At 40.2% G+C, this 18928-nt stretch overlaps 2 protein-coding genes across 3 annotated transcripts in view; both read right to left on the reverse strand.

Moving 5' to 3' along the window:
* The window catches only part of abat (4-aminobutyrate aminotransferase), a 38853-nt gene extending 36344 nt beyond the window's left edge, over window positions 1-2509 (reverse strand). The window contains exon 1 of the mRNA XM_020102967.2: window positions 1840-2509. The gene's annotated coding sequence lies outside the window, so the exon portion shown is untranslated. The remainder of the gene's footprint in view (window positions 1-1839) is intronic.
* A 344-nt stretch (window positions 2510-2853) lies between these two features.
* mettl22 (methyltransferase 22, Kin17 lysine) lies at window positions 2854-18302 on the reverse strand. Of its 2 annotated transcripts, none has more exons than XM_020102936.2 (12): window positions 18145-18302; window positions 14716-14883; window positions 14279-14480; window positions 12788-12930; window positions 11381-11421; window positions 11024-11168; window positions 10496-10567; window positions 9701-9754; window positions 8554-8634; window positions 6454-6556; window positions 5278-5446; window positions 2854-4192 (listed from the first exon to the last, which is right to left on the reverse strand). In XM_020102936.2, exons 2-12 carry the CDS (start codon window positions 14819-14821, stop codon window positions 4079-4081), a joined length of 1230 nt encoding a protein of 409 aa, XP_019958495.2. In that variant the 5' UTR covers window positions 14822-14883; window positions 18145-18302; the 3' UTR covers window positions 2854-4078. The 2 variants fall into 2 exon arrangements, with proteins under 2 accessions (XP_019958495.2, XP_019958496.2); XM_020102937.2 differs by having other exon boundaries at window positions 18100-18235.
* Window positions 18303-18928: the final 626 nt, after the last annotated feature.

The following is an 18928-nucleotide window of genomic DNA, read 5'->3' on the forward strand; positions in this document are numbered from 1 at the left end:
TTTGTTCTAAAAGGAGAAGACTGGACACTGTGCATGTTCATTCATGTTCATACACAAAAATAGTGTCTTGTCTTATATATTATATATTCCGAGACCATGGCAGTTGTTAAAAGCAGCAAGGAGAAAAATATATCCTTTTTTTTTCTATATCAAGCACTTTATTTCCACACTTTTAAAACGGCTTTATTCTATACATTTTAAGACTAACTTGAAATGAGGACAGTACTTGACTCAGTTGTTGCCAACACGTTGAATATATACGAGGCATAATGTTAGTTAGATATAATGATGTTCCAGACCTTTGCTTTGGGAAATGTTCTCTATCTGGAACTTTGAATTTAACTGAATACCCTAGCCCCTAACAACTGAGGGGCCTGCCACAGGAAACACATTGAGGTGACACATCTTGAGCAAAAAACAGAAATCAACACACCAGTAACCATCAGTTTGACCTTTTGAGCCATTTCCTTATTTTAATAAACTAATACATAAAACTGGAATAGATTCAACCATTGCTTATTTCATTTGTACATACATTGATCGACCCCCCCCCCCTCATTGTCAGAGGGTGGGCTTTACGCTGTTTGTTCATGCACAGGGGTTAAAAAACCCCGGACCATTCTGAGTTCAAAGGTTTATTGTTGTGACCGAAAAAAGGAGATAGCAAGCAAGAGCAAGTGCAGCTTAAAGGTCCAGTGTGTAAGATTTAGGTGAAAGGGATCTATTGGCAGACATTTAATGTAGAATAATCCTCATGATGTTTTCACTAGTTCGTTTCATCTAAATTGTATGAATTGTAGTTTTATTTAACCCAGAAAAGGTCCTTTATATTTAAATACTTTATATTTACATGGAGGGGACCCTCTCTACAGTGGTGCTGACTGAACAAATATTGAGTTTTTATGACAACTGAAGTCTATCACAGGTTCTTTCTCATGTTTGGAAGGAGAGGGTGAGGTGAGGGATGTTCAGCTGCAACATGCAACACTCGATATCACTAAATTCTACACACTGTGCCTTTAAGCTTTGGAGCTGAGTGATCAATAAGGTGTCGAAGACAACTTCACAAGCACACTATCTCTGATGCCAATGGATTCTGGAATGGCAAAGTCAATGTACACCATGTAAACTGATTTATTGAAGAATAGTGTACAGTACTAATAGCATGTGGAATAAACCTGATTAAATTCGAGTTATTTCAATCGCGACCATCTGCTGGTAAAGATGGATTTCATAATGTTTCATTTCACTGTGCTTCTATTTCAACTTCTGCTTCACGTTGTGACACAGCTGGGCTGATTCTCAAACACATCACATGCTCCCGAGCGAGGTGAAGCTGTACGGAGCACTTGCTTCGGATCCACGCAGAGTCTGCATTGTAGACCAAAGGGGTGCAGGAGCACACATCCCCTGTCGTCTACCCCCGGAGCTAATCGTCTGTGCCCTCACAGAGGCGATGCATCCAAATCACCGAGGCTTCTAAAAACTTGATTAACCAGATGTTGTCCCTTCGAGAACTGAACGCGCGTCTACGCTTCCTCCGAGCAATCTGGTTCCCTCTGGATCCGGCTGGTCTGACTACAACCCTGCAGGACCTGGATCGATAGAGTCATTACGCAAAAACAGAACAACGCCACTCACGGACAGGTTATGCTGGCTGCGGAGACCGACGACTTCGCCAGCTGCCGTTTGGACATGGCCGTTGCAGACCGATGCGCATCTCGATGCCGACGGCTCAGCGCAAAGCGCAGCGACGTGCAAGTGAACGCACCATGTCGACGTGACACCGAGTGCGGGTGCTGAGCCGTGTGTCAGTAAACGGAGGCTGCGGAGACTTACCGAGGATCCAGCGCCGGCTGCAGGGTCTGACAGAGGTCCCCGCCGCACAGGGTGACAGGATGTGTCCGGTCTGAGGCAGCCGAGCCTGCTCTCTACAGGGGGAGGGGCTTGCTCCCTTCTCCCTCTCTCCCTCTCTTTTTTGAAACCAATCTTTATTTGTATGTGAATGTCGAACAAGCAGGACGTCGTTTCAGTTTCTGTTTAAACACCAGCGAACCACAGCACGGCGTGTTTTTAAGAGCCTGCAGAGAGACAGAGGGAGCATTAGTCCATCACAACGCAAACACATTGCTCTACCTAGTGGCGGATCAAGGATGTTTCCAGATCAGGGGCCATGCAGATGATGATTTACACAGAGGGGTCAAGTATATGATTAAGATTCCTCTTTATGGTCCCACAGCATGCAACATGCAAACATGGGAGATTTGACCTCAGTATTTGACCCATCCGTGTGACCACAGCACACACGGAACACGTGTGACCACACAGTGACGACACGGATCAGTGGGCAGCCGTGAAGGTGGAGCAATTGGGGGGTTCGGTGCCTTGCTCAAGGGCACCTCAGCAGTGCCCAGGGGGTCAACTGGCACCTCTCCAACTTTCGTCCATGCTGGACTTGAAACAGCCACCCTCCGGTTCCCAAGCCAAGTCTCTATGGACTTAGCTACTGTCTCCCAATATGTTCAATATCAGTGCTCATTTAAGTCATTCCTTGTTTACAGACTTCAAAAAGTGTAGAACATAATAAATTTTTAAAAAATCTTAAATATCATATTTATTGTTCGTGATGTCAGTGACTACAGGACCGACAAATCAGATTTCAGATGGGGCTGAAATAGGTAAGAAAAAAATGATAAATAAGTATGGCTAAGAAAAAACCCCTGATTTATTTATTATATATTTAATAAATATATAAGTATAACATAATATAAATATATAACTGAATCGATTTACTTAAATGAATTAAATAAATACGATTACTTATTTCACAATGATGTTTTTCAAAAGACGACATTTATTTATTTCATGGGACTTTTATTTCATAATGCCACGAAAACAAGACAAAACAAGACAATGATTCTCTCTGTCAATGTGACTGGACTAAGATGGAAAGCCACTGATACCCATCATAAAATGTTGACTAGCAGGACATACTGGGTGATCTAGATGCATATCTTTAGTACATTATATGTAAATGTACGCAGATCTATTTATGAACAACAATGGATTTTTCAGCCAAGTCTTGGATAAAATTGTTACATTAGTGTAAAATGAATGCTTAAGTTGTTCGTAGAGGTGATGCTCGATCATCAGCCAGTAAAAGTGCAGATGATCTGTCCCCCTCCAGCCTCAGCCACCACAAACCCAGTGGAACTGTACTTTACACCTACCACAGACACAAGTGAAGTACAGGGTTCTTTGCTGAGCCCAATCTTATTCCCCTTATATAGGCTTCCACTAGGAAAGATGATCAGGACACACTACATTATCAATTCAATGCTGACAACACCCAGTTAAACTTGTAAATAAAACCACAGCAATGTAATCAATTAACTTAAAGCATGTTTCCAGGAGATAAAAACCTGGATGACCTAGAATTTTTTCTTGTTAAACAGAGGTTCTAATAATCAGCCATAAACACCTTAGAGATACATTATCCAATGATATAGCTGCTCTAGACAGCATTGCCCCTGCTTCCAATGAAACGATTAGGAATTTGGGAGTTATCTCTGATCCTGGATCTGTAAAGCATTCAGCTACCAGGCTCCTCTCCTCCTATCTCTGACTCCAGAACTAATAATCCAGCATTCTCTGATGCAACAAAATAAATAATAATAATAAAGATTAATAATGCTGAAGTGCTGAAATGCTGAAAGTTGCATGGAGCCAGAATGAGAAATATATATGTACATACATACTCAGTGGGTGGTACAATTGTATTGTATTGTATATTTATTTAGTATTATTTGATTTACTTATGCTGTTCATATACAACATAGTACAGACTTACAACTCAAATGACTTTGATCACCAAAGTTGAATTACTTCCATTATGATCATGTATGAATGCATTGTCGAACAATAAATAATGAAACATTCGTGGATTTATTTAGTAAAACAAATGAGCTCAATTTGTTTAAATATCCAGTTCTGTCTTGAATATAGTAAATACAATAATAAGATACTGCATTGGTTTTAACAATTACATTTAAAACCTGTGAACTGAATCAGTATGCTCTTAGTCAGTACTCTTTAGTTGCTCCCTTGTGAACCCAGGGCGAGCTAAAAACGGTCCAGAATCAGGCTGGGCGTGGTCAAATGGAAGTGGAGTGGCAGTCACCTTCCACAGCTCCTGCGAAATATAAAACAATGGGTATTAATAAAAACCTTACCCTACCTTTCAGTCTTTATCTAAATCTGATCCATCCAGAATTTGTAGGAGTGGGGAGGCAGGCCTGGACAATAACTAACATAGGTAAATACAGTCAAACTAGATTTGGCTGAAATGCTGTTTACCCCTGAAACTCTTGTGTTGTGGACTCAAACACGTCACGCACACCTCCACTGGCATAGTGGTGAGAACATAATGAGTGAATCTTCATTTTTCTGTGAACTACCCTTTAATCAGCAAAAGGGGAATGTACTGTTGGAGTACAAGACAGCATTCCACCCAGTGCTAAGAAGTTGGGTCCTCTAAATGTATCAATCTTTGAGTATCAGCCATGGTTCTCCTTTTAGGCTCCCTTCCTTCAATCTGATGTGAAAGAGGGGATCATTCAGATCAACAATCATATCATTGGGCGACTCGGCATAGACATAGCCCAAATCTACCAAAATAAATCTGAAATATTGAATTGTAAAATCCAGAATATTCCATCTGCCATTGGAATCACTTATAGTCTAATGACTTTCATGACTGATACGTAAATTAGAATTCCTTACAAGGTAACATTAGATTCCTTGTTAGCTTAGCTACAAACCCACTGTTCTCTCTTCTTCGTGGTATACAACATATAAAGTAAACAGATAAAGGTGCTCTTTATAAAAGTATCACACAACAGGATAGTCTGTTTGAGATGCATTCACTCCTAATGGAAACATTCTGCTACGTTTAGGCGAGGGGTGACACCAGAGCATGCAGGAGGCAGGAAAGAAACTTCAGATCACTGGGAATTCTCTGGACAATGACTTAATGAAACATTTCACAAAGTATGTATTAGTGAACTGGCAGGGTAAAGTCAATTGATGGCCTTATTCAGCTTATTTGGACGGTTGCATTCACACACAGAGCTCCGCCGGATAATGTCTGCAGAGGATGAGCATGCATTAGAATGTGTAAAAGCAGCTGAGTTTTGATCTATTCTGTTTATTATTACTAATCTGCATTCGGGTTGTAGATTAAAATGAAGTTAGGACGTGCGTAAGTGTTTCTCTTACCAGTTGCTCTATGCGTTCATACAGGAAAAACTGGGCAAAGTTAGAGGGGAGTTGTTCCACTTTGAAGCAACATCGTCCATCCATCAGTTCGTGGAGTTGGGACAAGCAGTGCCTGAAATAATTGTAAGCATCGCAGGAAACATCCATGTGTTGCAGAGTGAAGTTCATCCTTGTGTATCAAAGCACAACAGGAAACCTGATTAGTACCAGAGCTTGTAACTGGAGATACAACAGTAAAAGTAGACATAATAGAAAATTTGTTTATGCTGCACAATCAGCATGCACAATTTATGACCTGAACTGTTTGTGACCTGAAACCTGTAGGGACTTTCTATTGCTTATTGACTATCCAAGAGATTATGCAAATAAGTTTCCTGTCTCAAACTGCACCTTCAGAACCAGTCTAACATGCTCAGTCAAACAGCCTTAGATCTCTGTTCTCCGTCAGCACTCTGAGCTCCCTGTGACTCTCTGCGTTGATCCTTTCTGCAGAAAGCCACTGATGAATACACAAAGACAAATTTGGTAATCCAGCCTCTTGTGTTTTCAGATTTCCATCACATCAGTCAACAATGAGGTGTACCTGGCCAGGGAATTGAGCATTACGGATGGGGACTGCTGGTTTTTCTTTGCATCATCTTGGGATTTTAACGTTGTGTTTATGGTGTCATTTGATTTTAATAAATCCCATGGTTTGGGTTGTTTTTAAGGTGTTCTGTTGTTGAAGTGTCAGATGTGAGTGAGTTCAGTGATTGTGTATTATATGCCCCACAGGGCCACTCATTCGTGGGGCTTACCACATCACAGTAGAGAGATGACTAGGACATGGTGTCCAGGTTTGTGTCCATCGAGGAAGGAGCATTTAATTTGCAGAGGGGCACTAATGTGTATTTCATAATTTGTAATTCCTCCCTAGTTGTGCACAAGAGTACTGCACAGTGGGCACCTTAATACCACCATTATGACAACTCGTGCCCGTGTCTATGATGGCCGGCCTGGAATCAATAAACCAATGGATGTCATGAATATCTAGAACACAGCACCACAAGCCCTCCTCCATCCATGGAAGTGACAAATTGCAAGCTGTTGTGATCACAAAAGGCTGCACACTGTCACCATAACAGTTAAGTGGCACTTGTTTTAAAAAAGTATTTTCTTCAAACATTTTCTCCGTACCTCTTCTCAATGGAGATGAAGATTGTGCAGGTGTGAGTAAAGTTGCTGCAGAGTCGGTACAGTGTTCGAAAAAGGCCATCTGTCAGATCATCATCATAGCAAACTGTCGACAGAAAATAAATCGGAACATTTGTCCTGCTTGTTGGTCAGTTTATGAAATTGTCTTTCATGCCGCTGCTTTAAAGGCAAGATGTCAGGGCTTTCATATTAACAACATAACACAGCAAATGGGACACTCACCATGTAGAGAAATGTCTTTTAGCAATGCACTAATCATCTTCATGAAGTGTTTTGAAACATTTGTAAAGAGGCATACATTTGTGAAATTTCCAGCTGACAAATATTCTCTATAATGTAAATGGGAGAGAACACTGTTTGTTTGTTATGCGTCTGCTGTAGCCAGTACATCCCATCTCAAGAGTTCCTTTAGGGATTTAATTTTGGTGGTCAAGATCAAAGTTTAAGGTCACTTGACCTCACACTGTTGTGAACGCAGTATATCAGGAATGCTCAAAAGTAATGTCACTATATTTATCACAAACTTTCTCTTGGACTCAAGGATGATCTGTTGATGAATCTGGAAAACAAATATGTGGACAGAAACCACACTGGTTGGCAGAGGCACACAACTGCAGTGAGGTATGTTTTCATTTTTTAATGTGTAGGTGAGGAGTCTTTAGGCTTTAACAGTCAGGAGCAGCTCCTGCCTCTACATGCCCTGCATGTTGTTATTATACATGTTCACAGGAATAGAGCAGGATCAATGTGCATTTAATAAATAAGAAAAACCAACGTGGTTTGAGATGGAAAGAGAAGATCAGGGTATGAGAGCAGTATTACTGATAGGGGGTTCTCACAGAACTGACGCAGACCAGTGTGCGACAGTAGAGCAAAGTTAGAGACCTTTCATCCTATCGCTTAAAATGAGTGAATATGTGAATTACACTGAAACTTACCATCCTGTTGTCATTGTTATATTTGACAGCAGTTGACGGTGGACCAGAATATATAAGAGCAATTCAGCTCACCACTACGGAAGCCCTAAAGGGTCATACATACATACATTTTATTCCACCCGTTTTCCCGTGATAACGAGATAATTAATTCGAGATCTCGAGAAAACAAAACGTATTAAATCATTGCAGGAAACATAATTTAGTGTAGCAAAGTCAGAGGAGCAGGAGAATACCGATCACCGCATCACATATCTCTTCAATCAAGGCCTGACACAGGCTGAAATAGCTTCATGCCTTGCTATAGATAATGTACACATTAGTGTGCGTCATCTGAGAGGACTATGGAAGCCGAGAACGGCCATCGATTTTTTTATTTTATTATCTCGTTATCTCGATATAACAAAGATCGTTTTCTCGTTATCACGGGAAAACGGGTGGAATAAAATGTATGTATGTATGACCCTTTAGGGCTTCCGTAAACCACCGCATATGAGAGCAGTGAGGCAGACCAGGGGCCTCATTAATAACGGTTGCTTACACACAAAACAGGGCCCGAAAGATGCGTATGTCACTTCCCACGCTAACGTTGGGATTTATGAAAACAAATTGAAGGGAGCATGTGTGCACTTGAATGTTAACTCTGATCTTAGAACATTTTAGAGATGTGAAAGTGACAATGTAGACGTGAGGTGGTGAACTGAAGCCAGATTATTTATCCAGTTCATCATTTACATTAAAACCAACAGCTTTGGTTGTTGGTTTTAATGTAAATCCATCAGCAGAGAGTAAATAGAGTGAGTAGATAATGAGTGAATTTCATTTGAAGGTGAACTATCCCTTTAACGCATAGAAAGGTTGGATAGACTGTAGGAATACATTTCTAATGCACAAGAAGTGTTTCCAGACTCTCACACACACACGCAAACACACGCAAGCACACACTCTCAAAGCCAGACTTTCAAAGGCAACATCATGTCTGTGGTAAAGAAAGAAAGAATGAAAGAAAGAAAGAAAGAAAGAAAGACAGAAAGACAGAAAGAAGGATACCTCAGGCCTCAATTAATCAAAGTGCCAGTGTACAGTATGGTGCTGTATACTGGAGGAGAGTTATGTGATACATCTCTTGTTCATCTCAATGACCTACCATCAGCAGCAACAATGAAGCTAGTGTGGTCGTACATATCGGCAACTTCTTCCTCTGTCCAGCTAAATTCCTCATCAGCATCTAGAGAGATCAGACAAATGGAAACAAAGACCCCTCTCAGTCCTGGTATTAACATCCATGCATCTCGAGATCTAAACCCAAAGACGTGGAGTGGTCAATCGCAAGTCAGTCTCAACTGTCAATCATGATATTTCACCCCCATTTTATAGCAACAAATAACTAATAAAACAATCCAGCCACCAGGGGGCTATTGAGATGCTTTGGCTTCAGTTTTGTTAAGCCGTCATATCATCCATGCTTACATACAGCCTCTGGTGGGAAACGCAAATTCCTCCTGGGCTATATTCACAGGTTTGCCAAATTCGCTGATGTCCTTTGACCTGCTACAACAGTAGTTTGCATAATAGTGGTTTGTGAACCACAGAGGGAGGGACATAAGATTATTTCCAGAGATCAAATATGTCATACTTTAGACATTATTGTTCCAAAAGCTGGTTATTTTCTCATAAATAAAACCCTGCAAATAATTATCAGCCTTCTGATTTTCTTTGTCTCCATGTGACCCCTGCGGTGATTATGACAGATCGGTGACTCCATTCTCTCCCTCACACAGACACACACACGGCTGTATTGTTCATCACGACTGAAAATGATGTAACCTACGTGTGTATTTGCATAGACAGCAGGGAAGTGATCCCTGAAGGAGAAACATTCAAGACACATTTTAGTGCCAAGTGTGAACAGAGGAACGTAGAGCAGTTCATTTGTGATCTCAGGATGGATGTTAATACCCAGTACCATATGAAGTCTGTACAGAACCAAAAACATCATGAACATGTTGAAACAGTTCTTAATAGCTTGTAGCTGTAGCTATTGAGGTTACTAAAAGTAGCAGTGGCCCTCAGGCTCTACTTTTGTTTCACAAAAACAAATGAGCAGAGCTGTTGTCATGGTTCATTCCACCTGCATGTCTGGAATTTGGGAGGTACATGGAATCTTTGACAACACAACTTTGTGGAATCATTATATACTAATATTTTCCTGCATTTTATAGAAATATCAAATGTTGATAGCTCTGACACAGTGAATACATTTTGTGTGTTGGCCAAATGTCTTGGTGTGTTACCTGTACAAAGTGAATGCTGATGCCAATCCAGCTGTCTCACTTTCACCTCACCACCTAATGGTAGGAAAAAAACTTTATTAAGCCAGATACATTTTTTTCTTGTGTTTTAATTGTACTCAAAATTCGTTTTTTTTCCCCACCTAATGAACTTATCATTTTTAATTTTAGGAAAATGAACAATAAGTTAAATACATAAACAAGCAAGCATTTTAGTGCACATTAGGCACATGCATTGGAAATCAATTATTTCTTGAATAAAACAGAGAAAGTGAGGCCCTGCACGTAAATAATTCAATCTATCATCTCACCCCAACCTGTCAAGGCAGATGGCTCCCCACATTGAGTCTGGATTCCTAGTGTTTTTTCACTCCACAGTCACCAATGCTTACTCGTGGGTTTCTCAGTAATATTGTATGGTGAATCATGTTGTGATTTGGTGATATATAGTAAGATAGAATTGAATTTGTCTTGCGGCTCAACCACACTTGACCGTTTATGTATTCATATTTCTTTATTCTAAGTACACAGTACCTATATTACTTAGATTTCTGTTCATTTCTTTTTTCCTAAATAAATATTAATACATTTGGTCACTTTGGGGGAGCAGTGTTAACTTCCCCACACACAAAGTCTCTCAGGAGAAGCAAAGGATGAGATTTAAGATCATACTGAAGCACTGCATACACACCACAGGCCAAACTAAGATGTGTACAGTGCCTTTGGTATCATTGGGAACTGGAGGTATCAGAGAAAGAAATGAAGGACGAGGAGATCAATCTGACAACACTTTCTCACCTGCAGGCTCCGTCATGTGACTGTTTAATGTCACATTTCTCTTGCACATGCTCAGAAGGTCTTCACCCACATCTGTAACACAAAATCAGCTCTTTAAGCAAAAACACTAAACAAAAAATGAGCCTCTGTGTTTTATTGTGTTGTTGTTCTATGATATACATTATACTGAAATGTGCTGAAAGGGCAGAGATGCACACAAGGTAGGTGCACTGAATTCACAAGAGGTGCAATTTAGCTTCTAGTGAATCATCTATCAGTCAGTCAGTGACCTCTACTGGCCCTCAATGGCCTGCAAGAACCAAGAACAATATCTAGGAAGATACTATAGACAGAATCAAAACATGGAAGACAAACTTTGAAATGCTGTTGAAAAATCAGGAAAAGCAATAAGTTGACCTGACCTTGTGATTTTTCCATTCTATTCAGTTGTGTTCACAGAACTATCAATTGTTGAATTCAAGTTTGAGATATTCAGACATTCAGTAGTTGATGAGCGTGAATTTAGACTTCTGCTCGACGGCATCATACCTGTGCAGTACACTGTTTTGGCTGTGGTTGCCATGACAACACTGGTTAACCCCATCCCCGCTCCCAGCTCTAGGACGGTTTGTCCTTTAAACATGAGTGCCTTAGAGAGGATGAAGTCAGCCAAAAGGAACGCCCCTCGCCAAACCTGATGAGATAAACAATACATCGTCATTTACTGCCTCACTGAGATCAATGACCACTGACACAATTCATTCATTAATGGCATAGTTAAGGTTTTCCACCAAAACTACTCTTCTATCATTTACTGGCAGAGGGACGAGTGGATGTTATGTGGTAAAAGATTTGAAACTGTGAGGAGCAACAGACAAAAAAATGAGTGGAGTAATTTTTACTGACCTGCTTGCCAACATCTTCCAGGGGTGTGGCCATAGTGTGCTCTGTGAAAAGATTGGATTCATTCATTGGATGGTGCATTTGAAATCACTGATTATTTAATAGGGATCTATTGGCAGACATTTAATGTAGAATAATCCTCATGATGTTTTCTCTAGTTTGTTTCATCTAATGTATGAATTGTAGTTTTCTTTACTCTAGAAAAGGAAAAAACTTTAACAATTCAAGTTTGAGAGGAACATGCAGTATTATATATGGCCTAAAAAAAGAAATACCACCAACATTATAACACGCCAAAGGTAAAGCACATTTTGCAGCCGCGGTAGCATCAGTGTGTATACATCAATCTAACAACACAGAAGTGGAGGCTCTTGTTACATCTGATCTCAGAACAGCGTTCTGTCCAGTACAGAATCAGATGTTTGCATTCATCATCTAATAATTTCCCACCCATGAGTGGGCACAGCATGTTATTGTCTAAGGAGCTAGTTTGACTTTCCAGCTGAAGCTACTCACCTTTTGTTGCACTTGTCATGCAGAGGGGAGAGAAGCATGTTTTTGACTTTTGTAAATGTGCACGGAGGGAAAAAACAGGGATCTGACAGGTGACTGATAATAACAAGCTGCAGACAAGTGTGCTTGGCAAGCTGCCCTTGAATCAGCTTTCACCTTTCTGATTTTGATATTCCCCTTTACTGTGTAACTGTGCAGAAGTGTGTGCAAACTGTAATCAGGACTCTATATTGTGAGCATTTTATTTGCATTTGGAACTCCATTGCACAACCACAAGTCAACTGTGTTGTCAGTTCCAACAGAGAGAGACATCTTCTTTCTATTCATTTTTATTTACCATCTGTTCTTACATCCAAAAGCGACTGTCACAGAGATTCATTTTTCTTTTCATCAGGAAAATATAGAGCATTTGATCCTGAGTCTCACCTAATAGCTGAAATCTTCTCACCACCAACAATACACTGTCTTCACTTTCCCAGTTTCAAATCATTAACACCTCAGCACTAAAATAAAAATATTTCCAGGGTTTTATCTATTTTATTCTTTGAATCAATAACAATAATAAGTTCTAAATGATTTGTTTTATATCTAAGAGACTAAAGAGGGTTATTTTAAATAAAATAATGAATCAGTACGATGTCTTTAATAGGTTTTAGTTGTAGAGCTTACCATAGCACAGACACAGCACACATGACAGTTTTAAACGATCCTAGTGGTCCCTAGTGCCGTAGTGGTTTTACATTCGAGCGCTGCCTTTCACATGATCGAACACTTAATTCCTGGGTTGTCTTAAGGGTCCTACATTAAAGCTTTTATCTTTCTAACTGAACAGAACCTTCTGTGATCATATGAATTCCTGTTTAACAGTCAAACAGGTCACTGACAAATTGACCTCACCAATCCTTATGATGTCTTTGGAGCATTTATAAGCGTCATCATCAGTAGTTTCCTCTTCTTGTTCTGGTGGCGGGCTGGATTGTTGGAGAATGATGGGGCAGACCAAGTCTCGGTCTCTACTCTCGACAGGGTATTTCCTCGGCCTGGGGAACGATAGGAATAATAAGAAATGTAAGCAGCAACACCATCAACCAAAAATTATACTTTTCTTTTTTTATAGACCTAACCGATATCCCATACATACAACACATAGCTTGAACATGAACGACATGAAACACCTTTGCAGGTCTGTGATTGCTTAAAGGAACAACACCATTCGTTCATGTTAAGTAACCTCTGATAGTATCACAGCCATTTTGGTGCATCTACTGTTAAGATATTGTTGGAACAATAATCTGAAAAATCTTCTTCAGATTTTTTAAGGATTGAGATGAATTTGATTTACAATAATTCAATGCAAATGCAGAATGTATAATTAGTCATGGTTTATGAATAAATAAAAGACCTTGTTGTGACCCACACACCATCACCACTTCTATATGAATACACCAGGCACGATGCAGCGACATCCAAAATTAAAAATTACAGAAAATCCTCTAGCCAATTATTGAAGTTACAACAACTGGTCTGAATGTTGCTATTGGAGGAGAGTAGAAGTTTGTAGATACCTGAAACCATTTCCCTCTTACTAACAAGTTGTTTTAGGCCGTTCATAGCAACCTATATGGTTATTTTTGCAAAAATAGAAAGTCTGATCCGTTCTGCCCCCAGATGGATTAGGCCCCCACATCTCTTCTTCCCTCACACTTAGCACCAGAGCCCCATAGGACTGTGTGTTGAGCCCCCTTCCCTACGTGTGCTATACTTTCCCACCCACTCGACCAACATAATCAATCAGCAATGATAGCACTTAAGCAATTCTATATATTCTATATATAAACCAAACCTGTTATTGCTTATCAAGTTTATAGGCAGGATTCTGCACTGGATTACCTAACTATGGTACTGACTATCCTCATATAATCTAAGATGACAAAGTCTCTGCCTGCATACACTGCCCTTTCTCATGGGTGAGTCATTGTCATGTTCAGCTGTCCAGTGTTGCTGGATCTGTGTCAATAGTAGCCTCTGAATGGTGTTTTAGGCTGACAGGAGTGGAACCCTGACATGGGCCCTGACTGATGTAGACCATCCACCTCAGGGTTGGATGTGTTGTGCATTCTGGGATGTCGGCCATCTGAGTTACCGTAGCCTTTCTGTCACCTCCAACCAGACTGACCACTCTCCTCTGACCCCTGTCATGAACAAGGTGTTGCTGTCCACAGCTGCTAACTGGATGCTGTTAAACGTAGAGACTAGCATTTTCACAGAAAACATTACTACCATTTTTGTCCCCATGCTGACGTTTGATGTGAACATTAACTGAGGCTTCTGGCATGTATTTGAAAGATTTTCCAGTCATTGCATGAAAAGAAAACATTTTTTCCATACCCATGCGTAATGTCAAGGTCTCCATCCTCATCTAAGCACGGTTCCACGTTTTCTTCCCCAACTTCCTCTCCAGCCTTTTCTTTGGTGGCATTCGTGTCCTTTTCCCAGGCTTCCCTTGGGTGATCGCATTCTTCCTCCTCTAAACGTTTCCCTGGGTCAAGCCTCTCATCATCCCACAAGACCTTGAAGTTGCAGATGAAGACTGGACAGATGGAAACAGTTGGAAAGTTCAGCTAAGCACTAGGATGATGCTGTCGGTCTTTTGTTGCTGAATCTGTTGGTTATTACCTTAACTATTGAATCATTTAGTGCACTCAACATAAGAAATAATGAACCATTTTCCAGTTTCCTGGACATAGGGTCAGAATAAAATGTGTGACTTATCTATCACAAATGCATAAGACAATGTAGCACAAGCGTGAATATGTTATACAAACCAGGCTGCCCAACATGGTTGAGGCGTGTCATAAGGCGGTGTGCATTGGGCAGGAGCATGTGAACGTCCGACAGCACGGTATCATGATGGAAAGTGATCTGGTCCATGGCGGATCATTCGTGGTCAGAGTAGAAGAGCACCCCCATCTACAGTATCTGCTTCTGAGTACCTTGGGAGACAGGGCAAACAAAGCTTAGTTCACTGATTCTTGAGATCCAATATTAAATAAAACAAAGCTCAGACAAATTACACCATGTATCCACCATGTACTACGCTACTGAGCTTTGCTTTGATACAACCTCCCAACTTTTCTCCAATAACACAAATTAATTTTCACTCGCATCATGCTAGACTTATAAAAAACTCTAACAAAAATAAAATCTCACCAAGGCTTACAGAGCCCTTTAAACAAAATAACTTTATATACATAATCTTTTGTAGTGTAATGTTTTTTTTATTGGACTGTATAATAGAATTTAAAAACACTTATCATGTTAGCAGACATTATATTTTCACATATGAAATACAATCCAAAACGAATCTATATGAAATATTATCAAAATATTCATCTGACAGAGGTGGCATAGACCTGACGGAGTTGACCCACACATTGAATCAATCATTTACAGCATTAAAACAAACAAAAAGGAACAGGTTGCTTCTAAATATTTTATTTATGTGTAAGTGTGTATTTCAGTTTGATTATTTTGGCCTCAGTGTTGAGGATGTCAGACCAAATTGCCTCACTTTGTTCAGCAGCCAGTACTGGCTATGCTTCCAATTCTTTTTCCTTTTACTCTGTTCTCTTTCAGTCCAATCCTTCATGTGCTTTATTTGTCCTCCTCTGCATGTCTGTCTCTCCTGTCTTAGAAATTCTTCTTTTAATTCTGGCTGTGAACTGAGTTTCTCTCTGCTTTTTGGATACTCTCTCTTCCTCTCTCCACGTTCCTCCGGTGACAGATGTATATATTTATAAAGAGCTTTTCTAGTCTTGATGACCACTCGAAGCGCTTTACAGTACAGTGTGCCATTCACACAGACATACAGTGCATCTTTTAGCAGCACATTCTTTCTATGAGGGGCAATTCAGGGTTCAGCATATTTGCCCAAGGACACTTCAGCATGCAGATAGGGAAGACTGGGATCGAGCTGCCGACCTTCTGGTGGGAGGATGACCGCTCTATCGCTCAGCCACAGCTGCCCCATTAACTATATTTTCCTGCCTATGTACCTTCACCTTTATGTGTGTTTAAGCACTATGTTCCCTCAACTAAACCCTGATAGAGTGGATGACTATCAATTCACAGAAGAGATTTAAAAAAAGCAGAAAATAGTGATGCCACATATTTAGTATTAAAATAAAATTAGACAAACTAATGATCTATTCTATATTTGATTGAAATGACTCAAAACATAACAAATGAGGTCTTCCTATTGAATGTCAACTCTGTAATTTGCACGTCACCACCGCCAGACAGAAAATCTGACGGAGTTGACATCTGACGCCGGTGACATACACAGGCATTTAGTTCACAGAACAAATGGAGTTAATGTAGCAGCCATGTTCTTTTCAGCTTGATGCTAGATGCTAACATGTGTCAGGAGAATAACATCATCTAATGAAAGCCAAACAATATCCTCAGAAATTGGAAGACAGCATTGACATATCACGTTGTGACCTTTCTATATACAGCCTATTGTTGTGACACAGGAAATATTACAATTGGATTTAAAATACTTTAAAAATATAAAAATGATTGGATCCTGTCTGCCATGGGTGCACAAAGGTGGAATGTGAAAATGGATCCTTCAGAGTGACTGCTGCCCCTAATATCGCCTGATTTTATTATATTTTAATGAATGACTGACAGTGTTGATTTTTTCGAAACCTTATGAAATATGCGTGTCAGTGAAAATCAACTTTGCTCTGATATAAGATATTAAGTTTTTCTTTTTATGAAAAATATTTGTATCCATTTTATTGCACATGATTGATTGAACCCTTCTCCGTGGGCATGCTGTTTTAGATTCTATCATTAATCCCACATTACATCTACATTTGAAAATATTTTCAATTTTAAACCTATAGTTTCAACTGCCTAGTTCAAATGTATTGTCCCACATCTCAAGAATCAGTGAGTTAAATACATATCATTACAAGTCGAGCAACCTTATTTATAACAAAATACATAAATAACACCATAACAATTTTATCTGTATGCTTGCCTCTTCCTTGTCAAGACCTGATGCCTATATTGACCATATAGCAACTAACAACTTACAGTTCGTTTGGATTTTGTTATGCCAAATCTCCCCCAGTGAAACCACATTTAAATTCCACAACAAACATGATGAAAACATGACCTCTTTGGCACAGCTACTTGTGACAGATATATCAATGCCAAACCGCTGTTCTAAGACTTATGAATGAGTCAAACACATTCCAAGAAGAATAAACGAACAAGCCTTACATTTTACAAAAACAGGTTTTAGAATTGTCATAAAAACTCAAAAGGTGTTTAGTTTGTTCAGTCTGGACTAATGTGAATAACATCGTGGCCTCCGTAGAGAGGATCCCCTCCATGTTAATATAAAGAATTTAAATATAAAGGGTCTTTTCTGAGGTAAAGAAAACTACAATTCATACAATTTAGATGAAATGAACTAGTGAAAACATCATGAGGATTATTCTACATTCAATTTCTGCCAATAGATCCTTTCACCTAAATCTTACACACTGGACCTTTAATAGTACAATTTCTCCTATCACCACATGGGCCTGTAGCCCATACGAAGTTGGTGCTGTATATTTTTAGGGAGTAGTAGTAGTATTAGTAGTACTAGTAATAGTAGTGGTGGTATAAGATGAAAGAGAATGAGAACAATATCATTAAATACACTGCAAAGCTCATCAGTCACATCAAACATGATTTTTAATACGGTTTCTCTAAAGGGACAGATGAAGTAGGTAAGGTTTCATGAAGTCCGTCTTACAAAAACACACACAGTGAGTTCTGACTGTTCGCCTGGGGCCTGCTTCAGAGAGCAGGACTGTAAACCTGACGTGTGGGTGGACTGTCAAGCTGAGTTGTCAAACTCGATTTCAGAGCAGGTGACAACAAAGATAACATGATGGGTTCGTCAATAGTAACCGACTCGGTGTGAGCGAACTGCAGCTGCCTCTGGAACAGGTCCCCGGGCCACTGGCCTCGTTAGTCTGTCTCTATCTTTACTGACCGGGCATTTGTATTTTGTTGCCAAATTGACCTTCCATTAGACAGATGACGTCCTGTTTAAAAAGCCATTGCTGTGGAGCAGCATCCCCCCCCCCGATCGTGCCCCGCTCGACAACAGCGTCGACACTTTCATTAATAAAGATTCGAACCTCACACTTCGTGCTTGTGGGTTGACAGAGACCAGAGAACGCTACCTGCGGAGCTGCGACCTCGGTGCAGACCAGCCTCCTCCCGCTCATCGGCAGCCTTTCCCTGGATATGCCCCGTGACAGTGACAGGTGCACCGGGCTCCGCTCCCTCCGCTCAGCTGGCTCTATACGTCCATGGGTGTTGCTGGTCGCTCAAAAATAGCGCGCTCCCCCAATGCGTCCGGGCTGCAACAGTTGAGATGTGACTTCTGTTCCGCCCTGCTGTCAGATGTTCGTCATTGGGGTTGAATGTTCTTGGAGCTGCACCACTGCCATCCTCTGAAGTTAGTGACCTCCTGCAGAGTCCGGTTTGTCCTCTCAGATTTTTGTTACCAGTCCTGTTCTCTTCAGAAGGATGTTTGCTGTCTTTAAACATGATCCTGTCAGTCCTGCTGTTTCCATGTCCTTCATTTGTGGTGTTATTATCCTGCAATTGAGTAGTAGTTATACTCTTAATTATACTCTTAATCCGGTTTTTATCTGCCATATTTATATTTATACTGTCATTCTGTTCATCCCGCCATATCTGCCATATGTATACTCTTGATATGGTCTACATTTGCCACTGCCTGTTTCTATCTTTGAATGACTTGTATTTTTGATATTTTATATTTCATGTTGAATGCTGTTTGCACCGGGGATAAGAGGGAAACGCTATTTCAATTCTCTGTATGTCCTGCACATATGGCATTATTGATCATAAAGTTGACTTGACTAGATGCTCTACGGCTGCTGGTTATCATGCACAAATGTAAATCTATACATACCCGGTCTTTATTTCTACATATGT

Source organism: Paralichthys olivaceus, chromosome 5 (assembly GCF_024713975.1).
Source record: "Paralichthys olivaceus isolate ysfri-2021 chromosome 5, ASM2471397v2, whole genome shotgun sequence".
Classification (NCBI taxonomy): Eukaryota; Metazoa; Chordata; class Actinopteri; order Pleuronectiformes; family Paralichthyidae; genus Paralichthys; species Paralichthys olivaceus.

What these genes read in the sequence shown, in the direction of transcription:
- mettl22 (XM_020102936.2), bottom strand. Translation starts at nt 14,821, where the DNA reads ATGGACCAGATCACTTTCCATCATGATACCGTGCTGTCGGACGTTCAC. An exon ending in CAAAGACATCATAAGGATTG is followed by an intron (nt 11,422 to 12,787) that starts GTGAGGTCAATT and finishes ATCTTTTCACAG; the next exon opens with AGCACACTATGGCCACACCC. An exon ending in CTTCATTGTTGCTGCTGATG is followed by an intron (nt 6,557 to 8,553) that starts GTAGGTCATTGA and finishes TTCTGTCGACAG; the next exon opens with TTTGCTATGATGATGATCTG.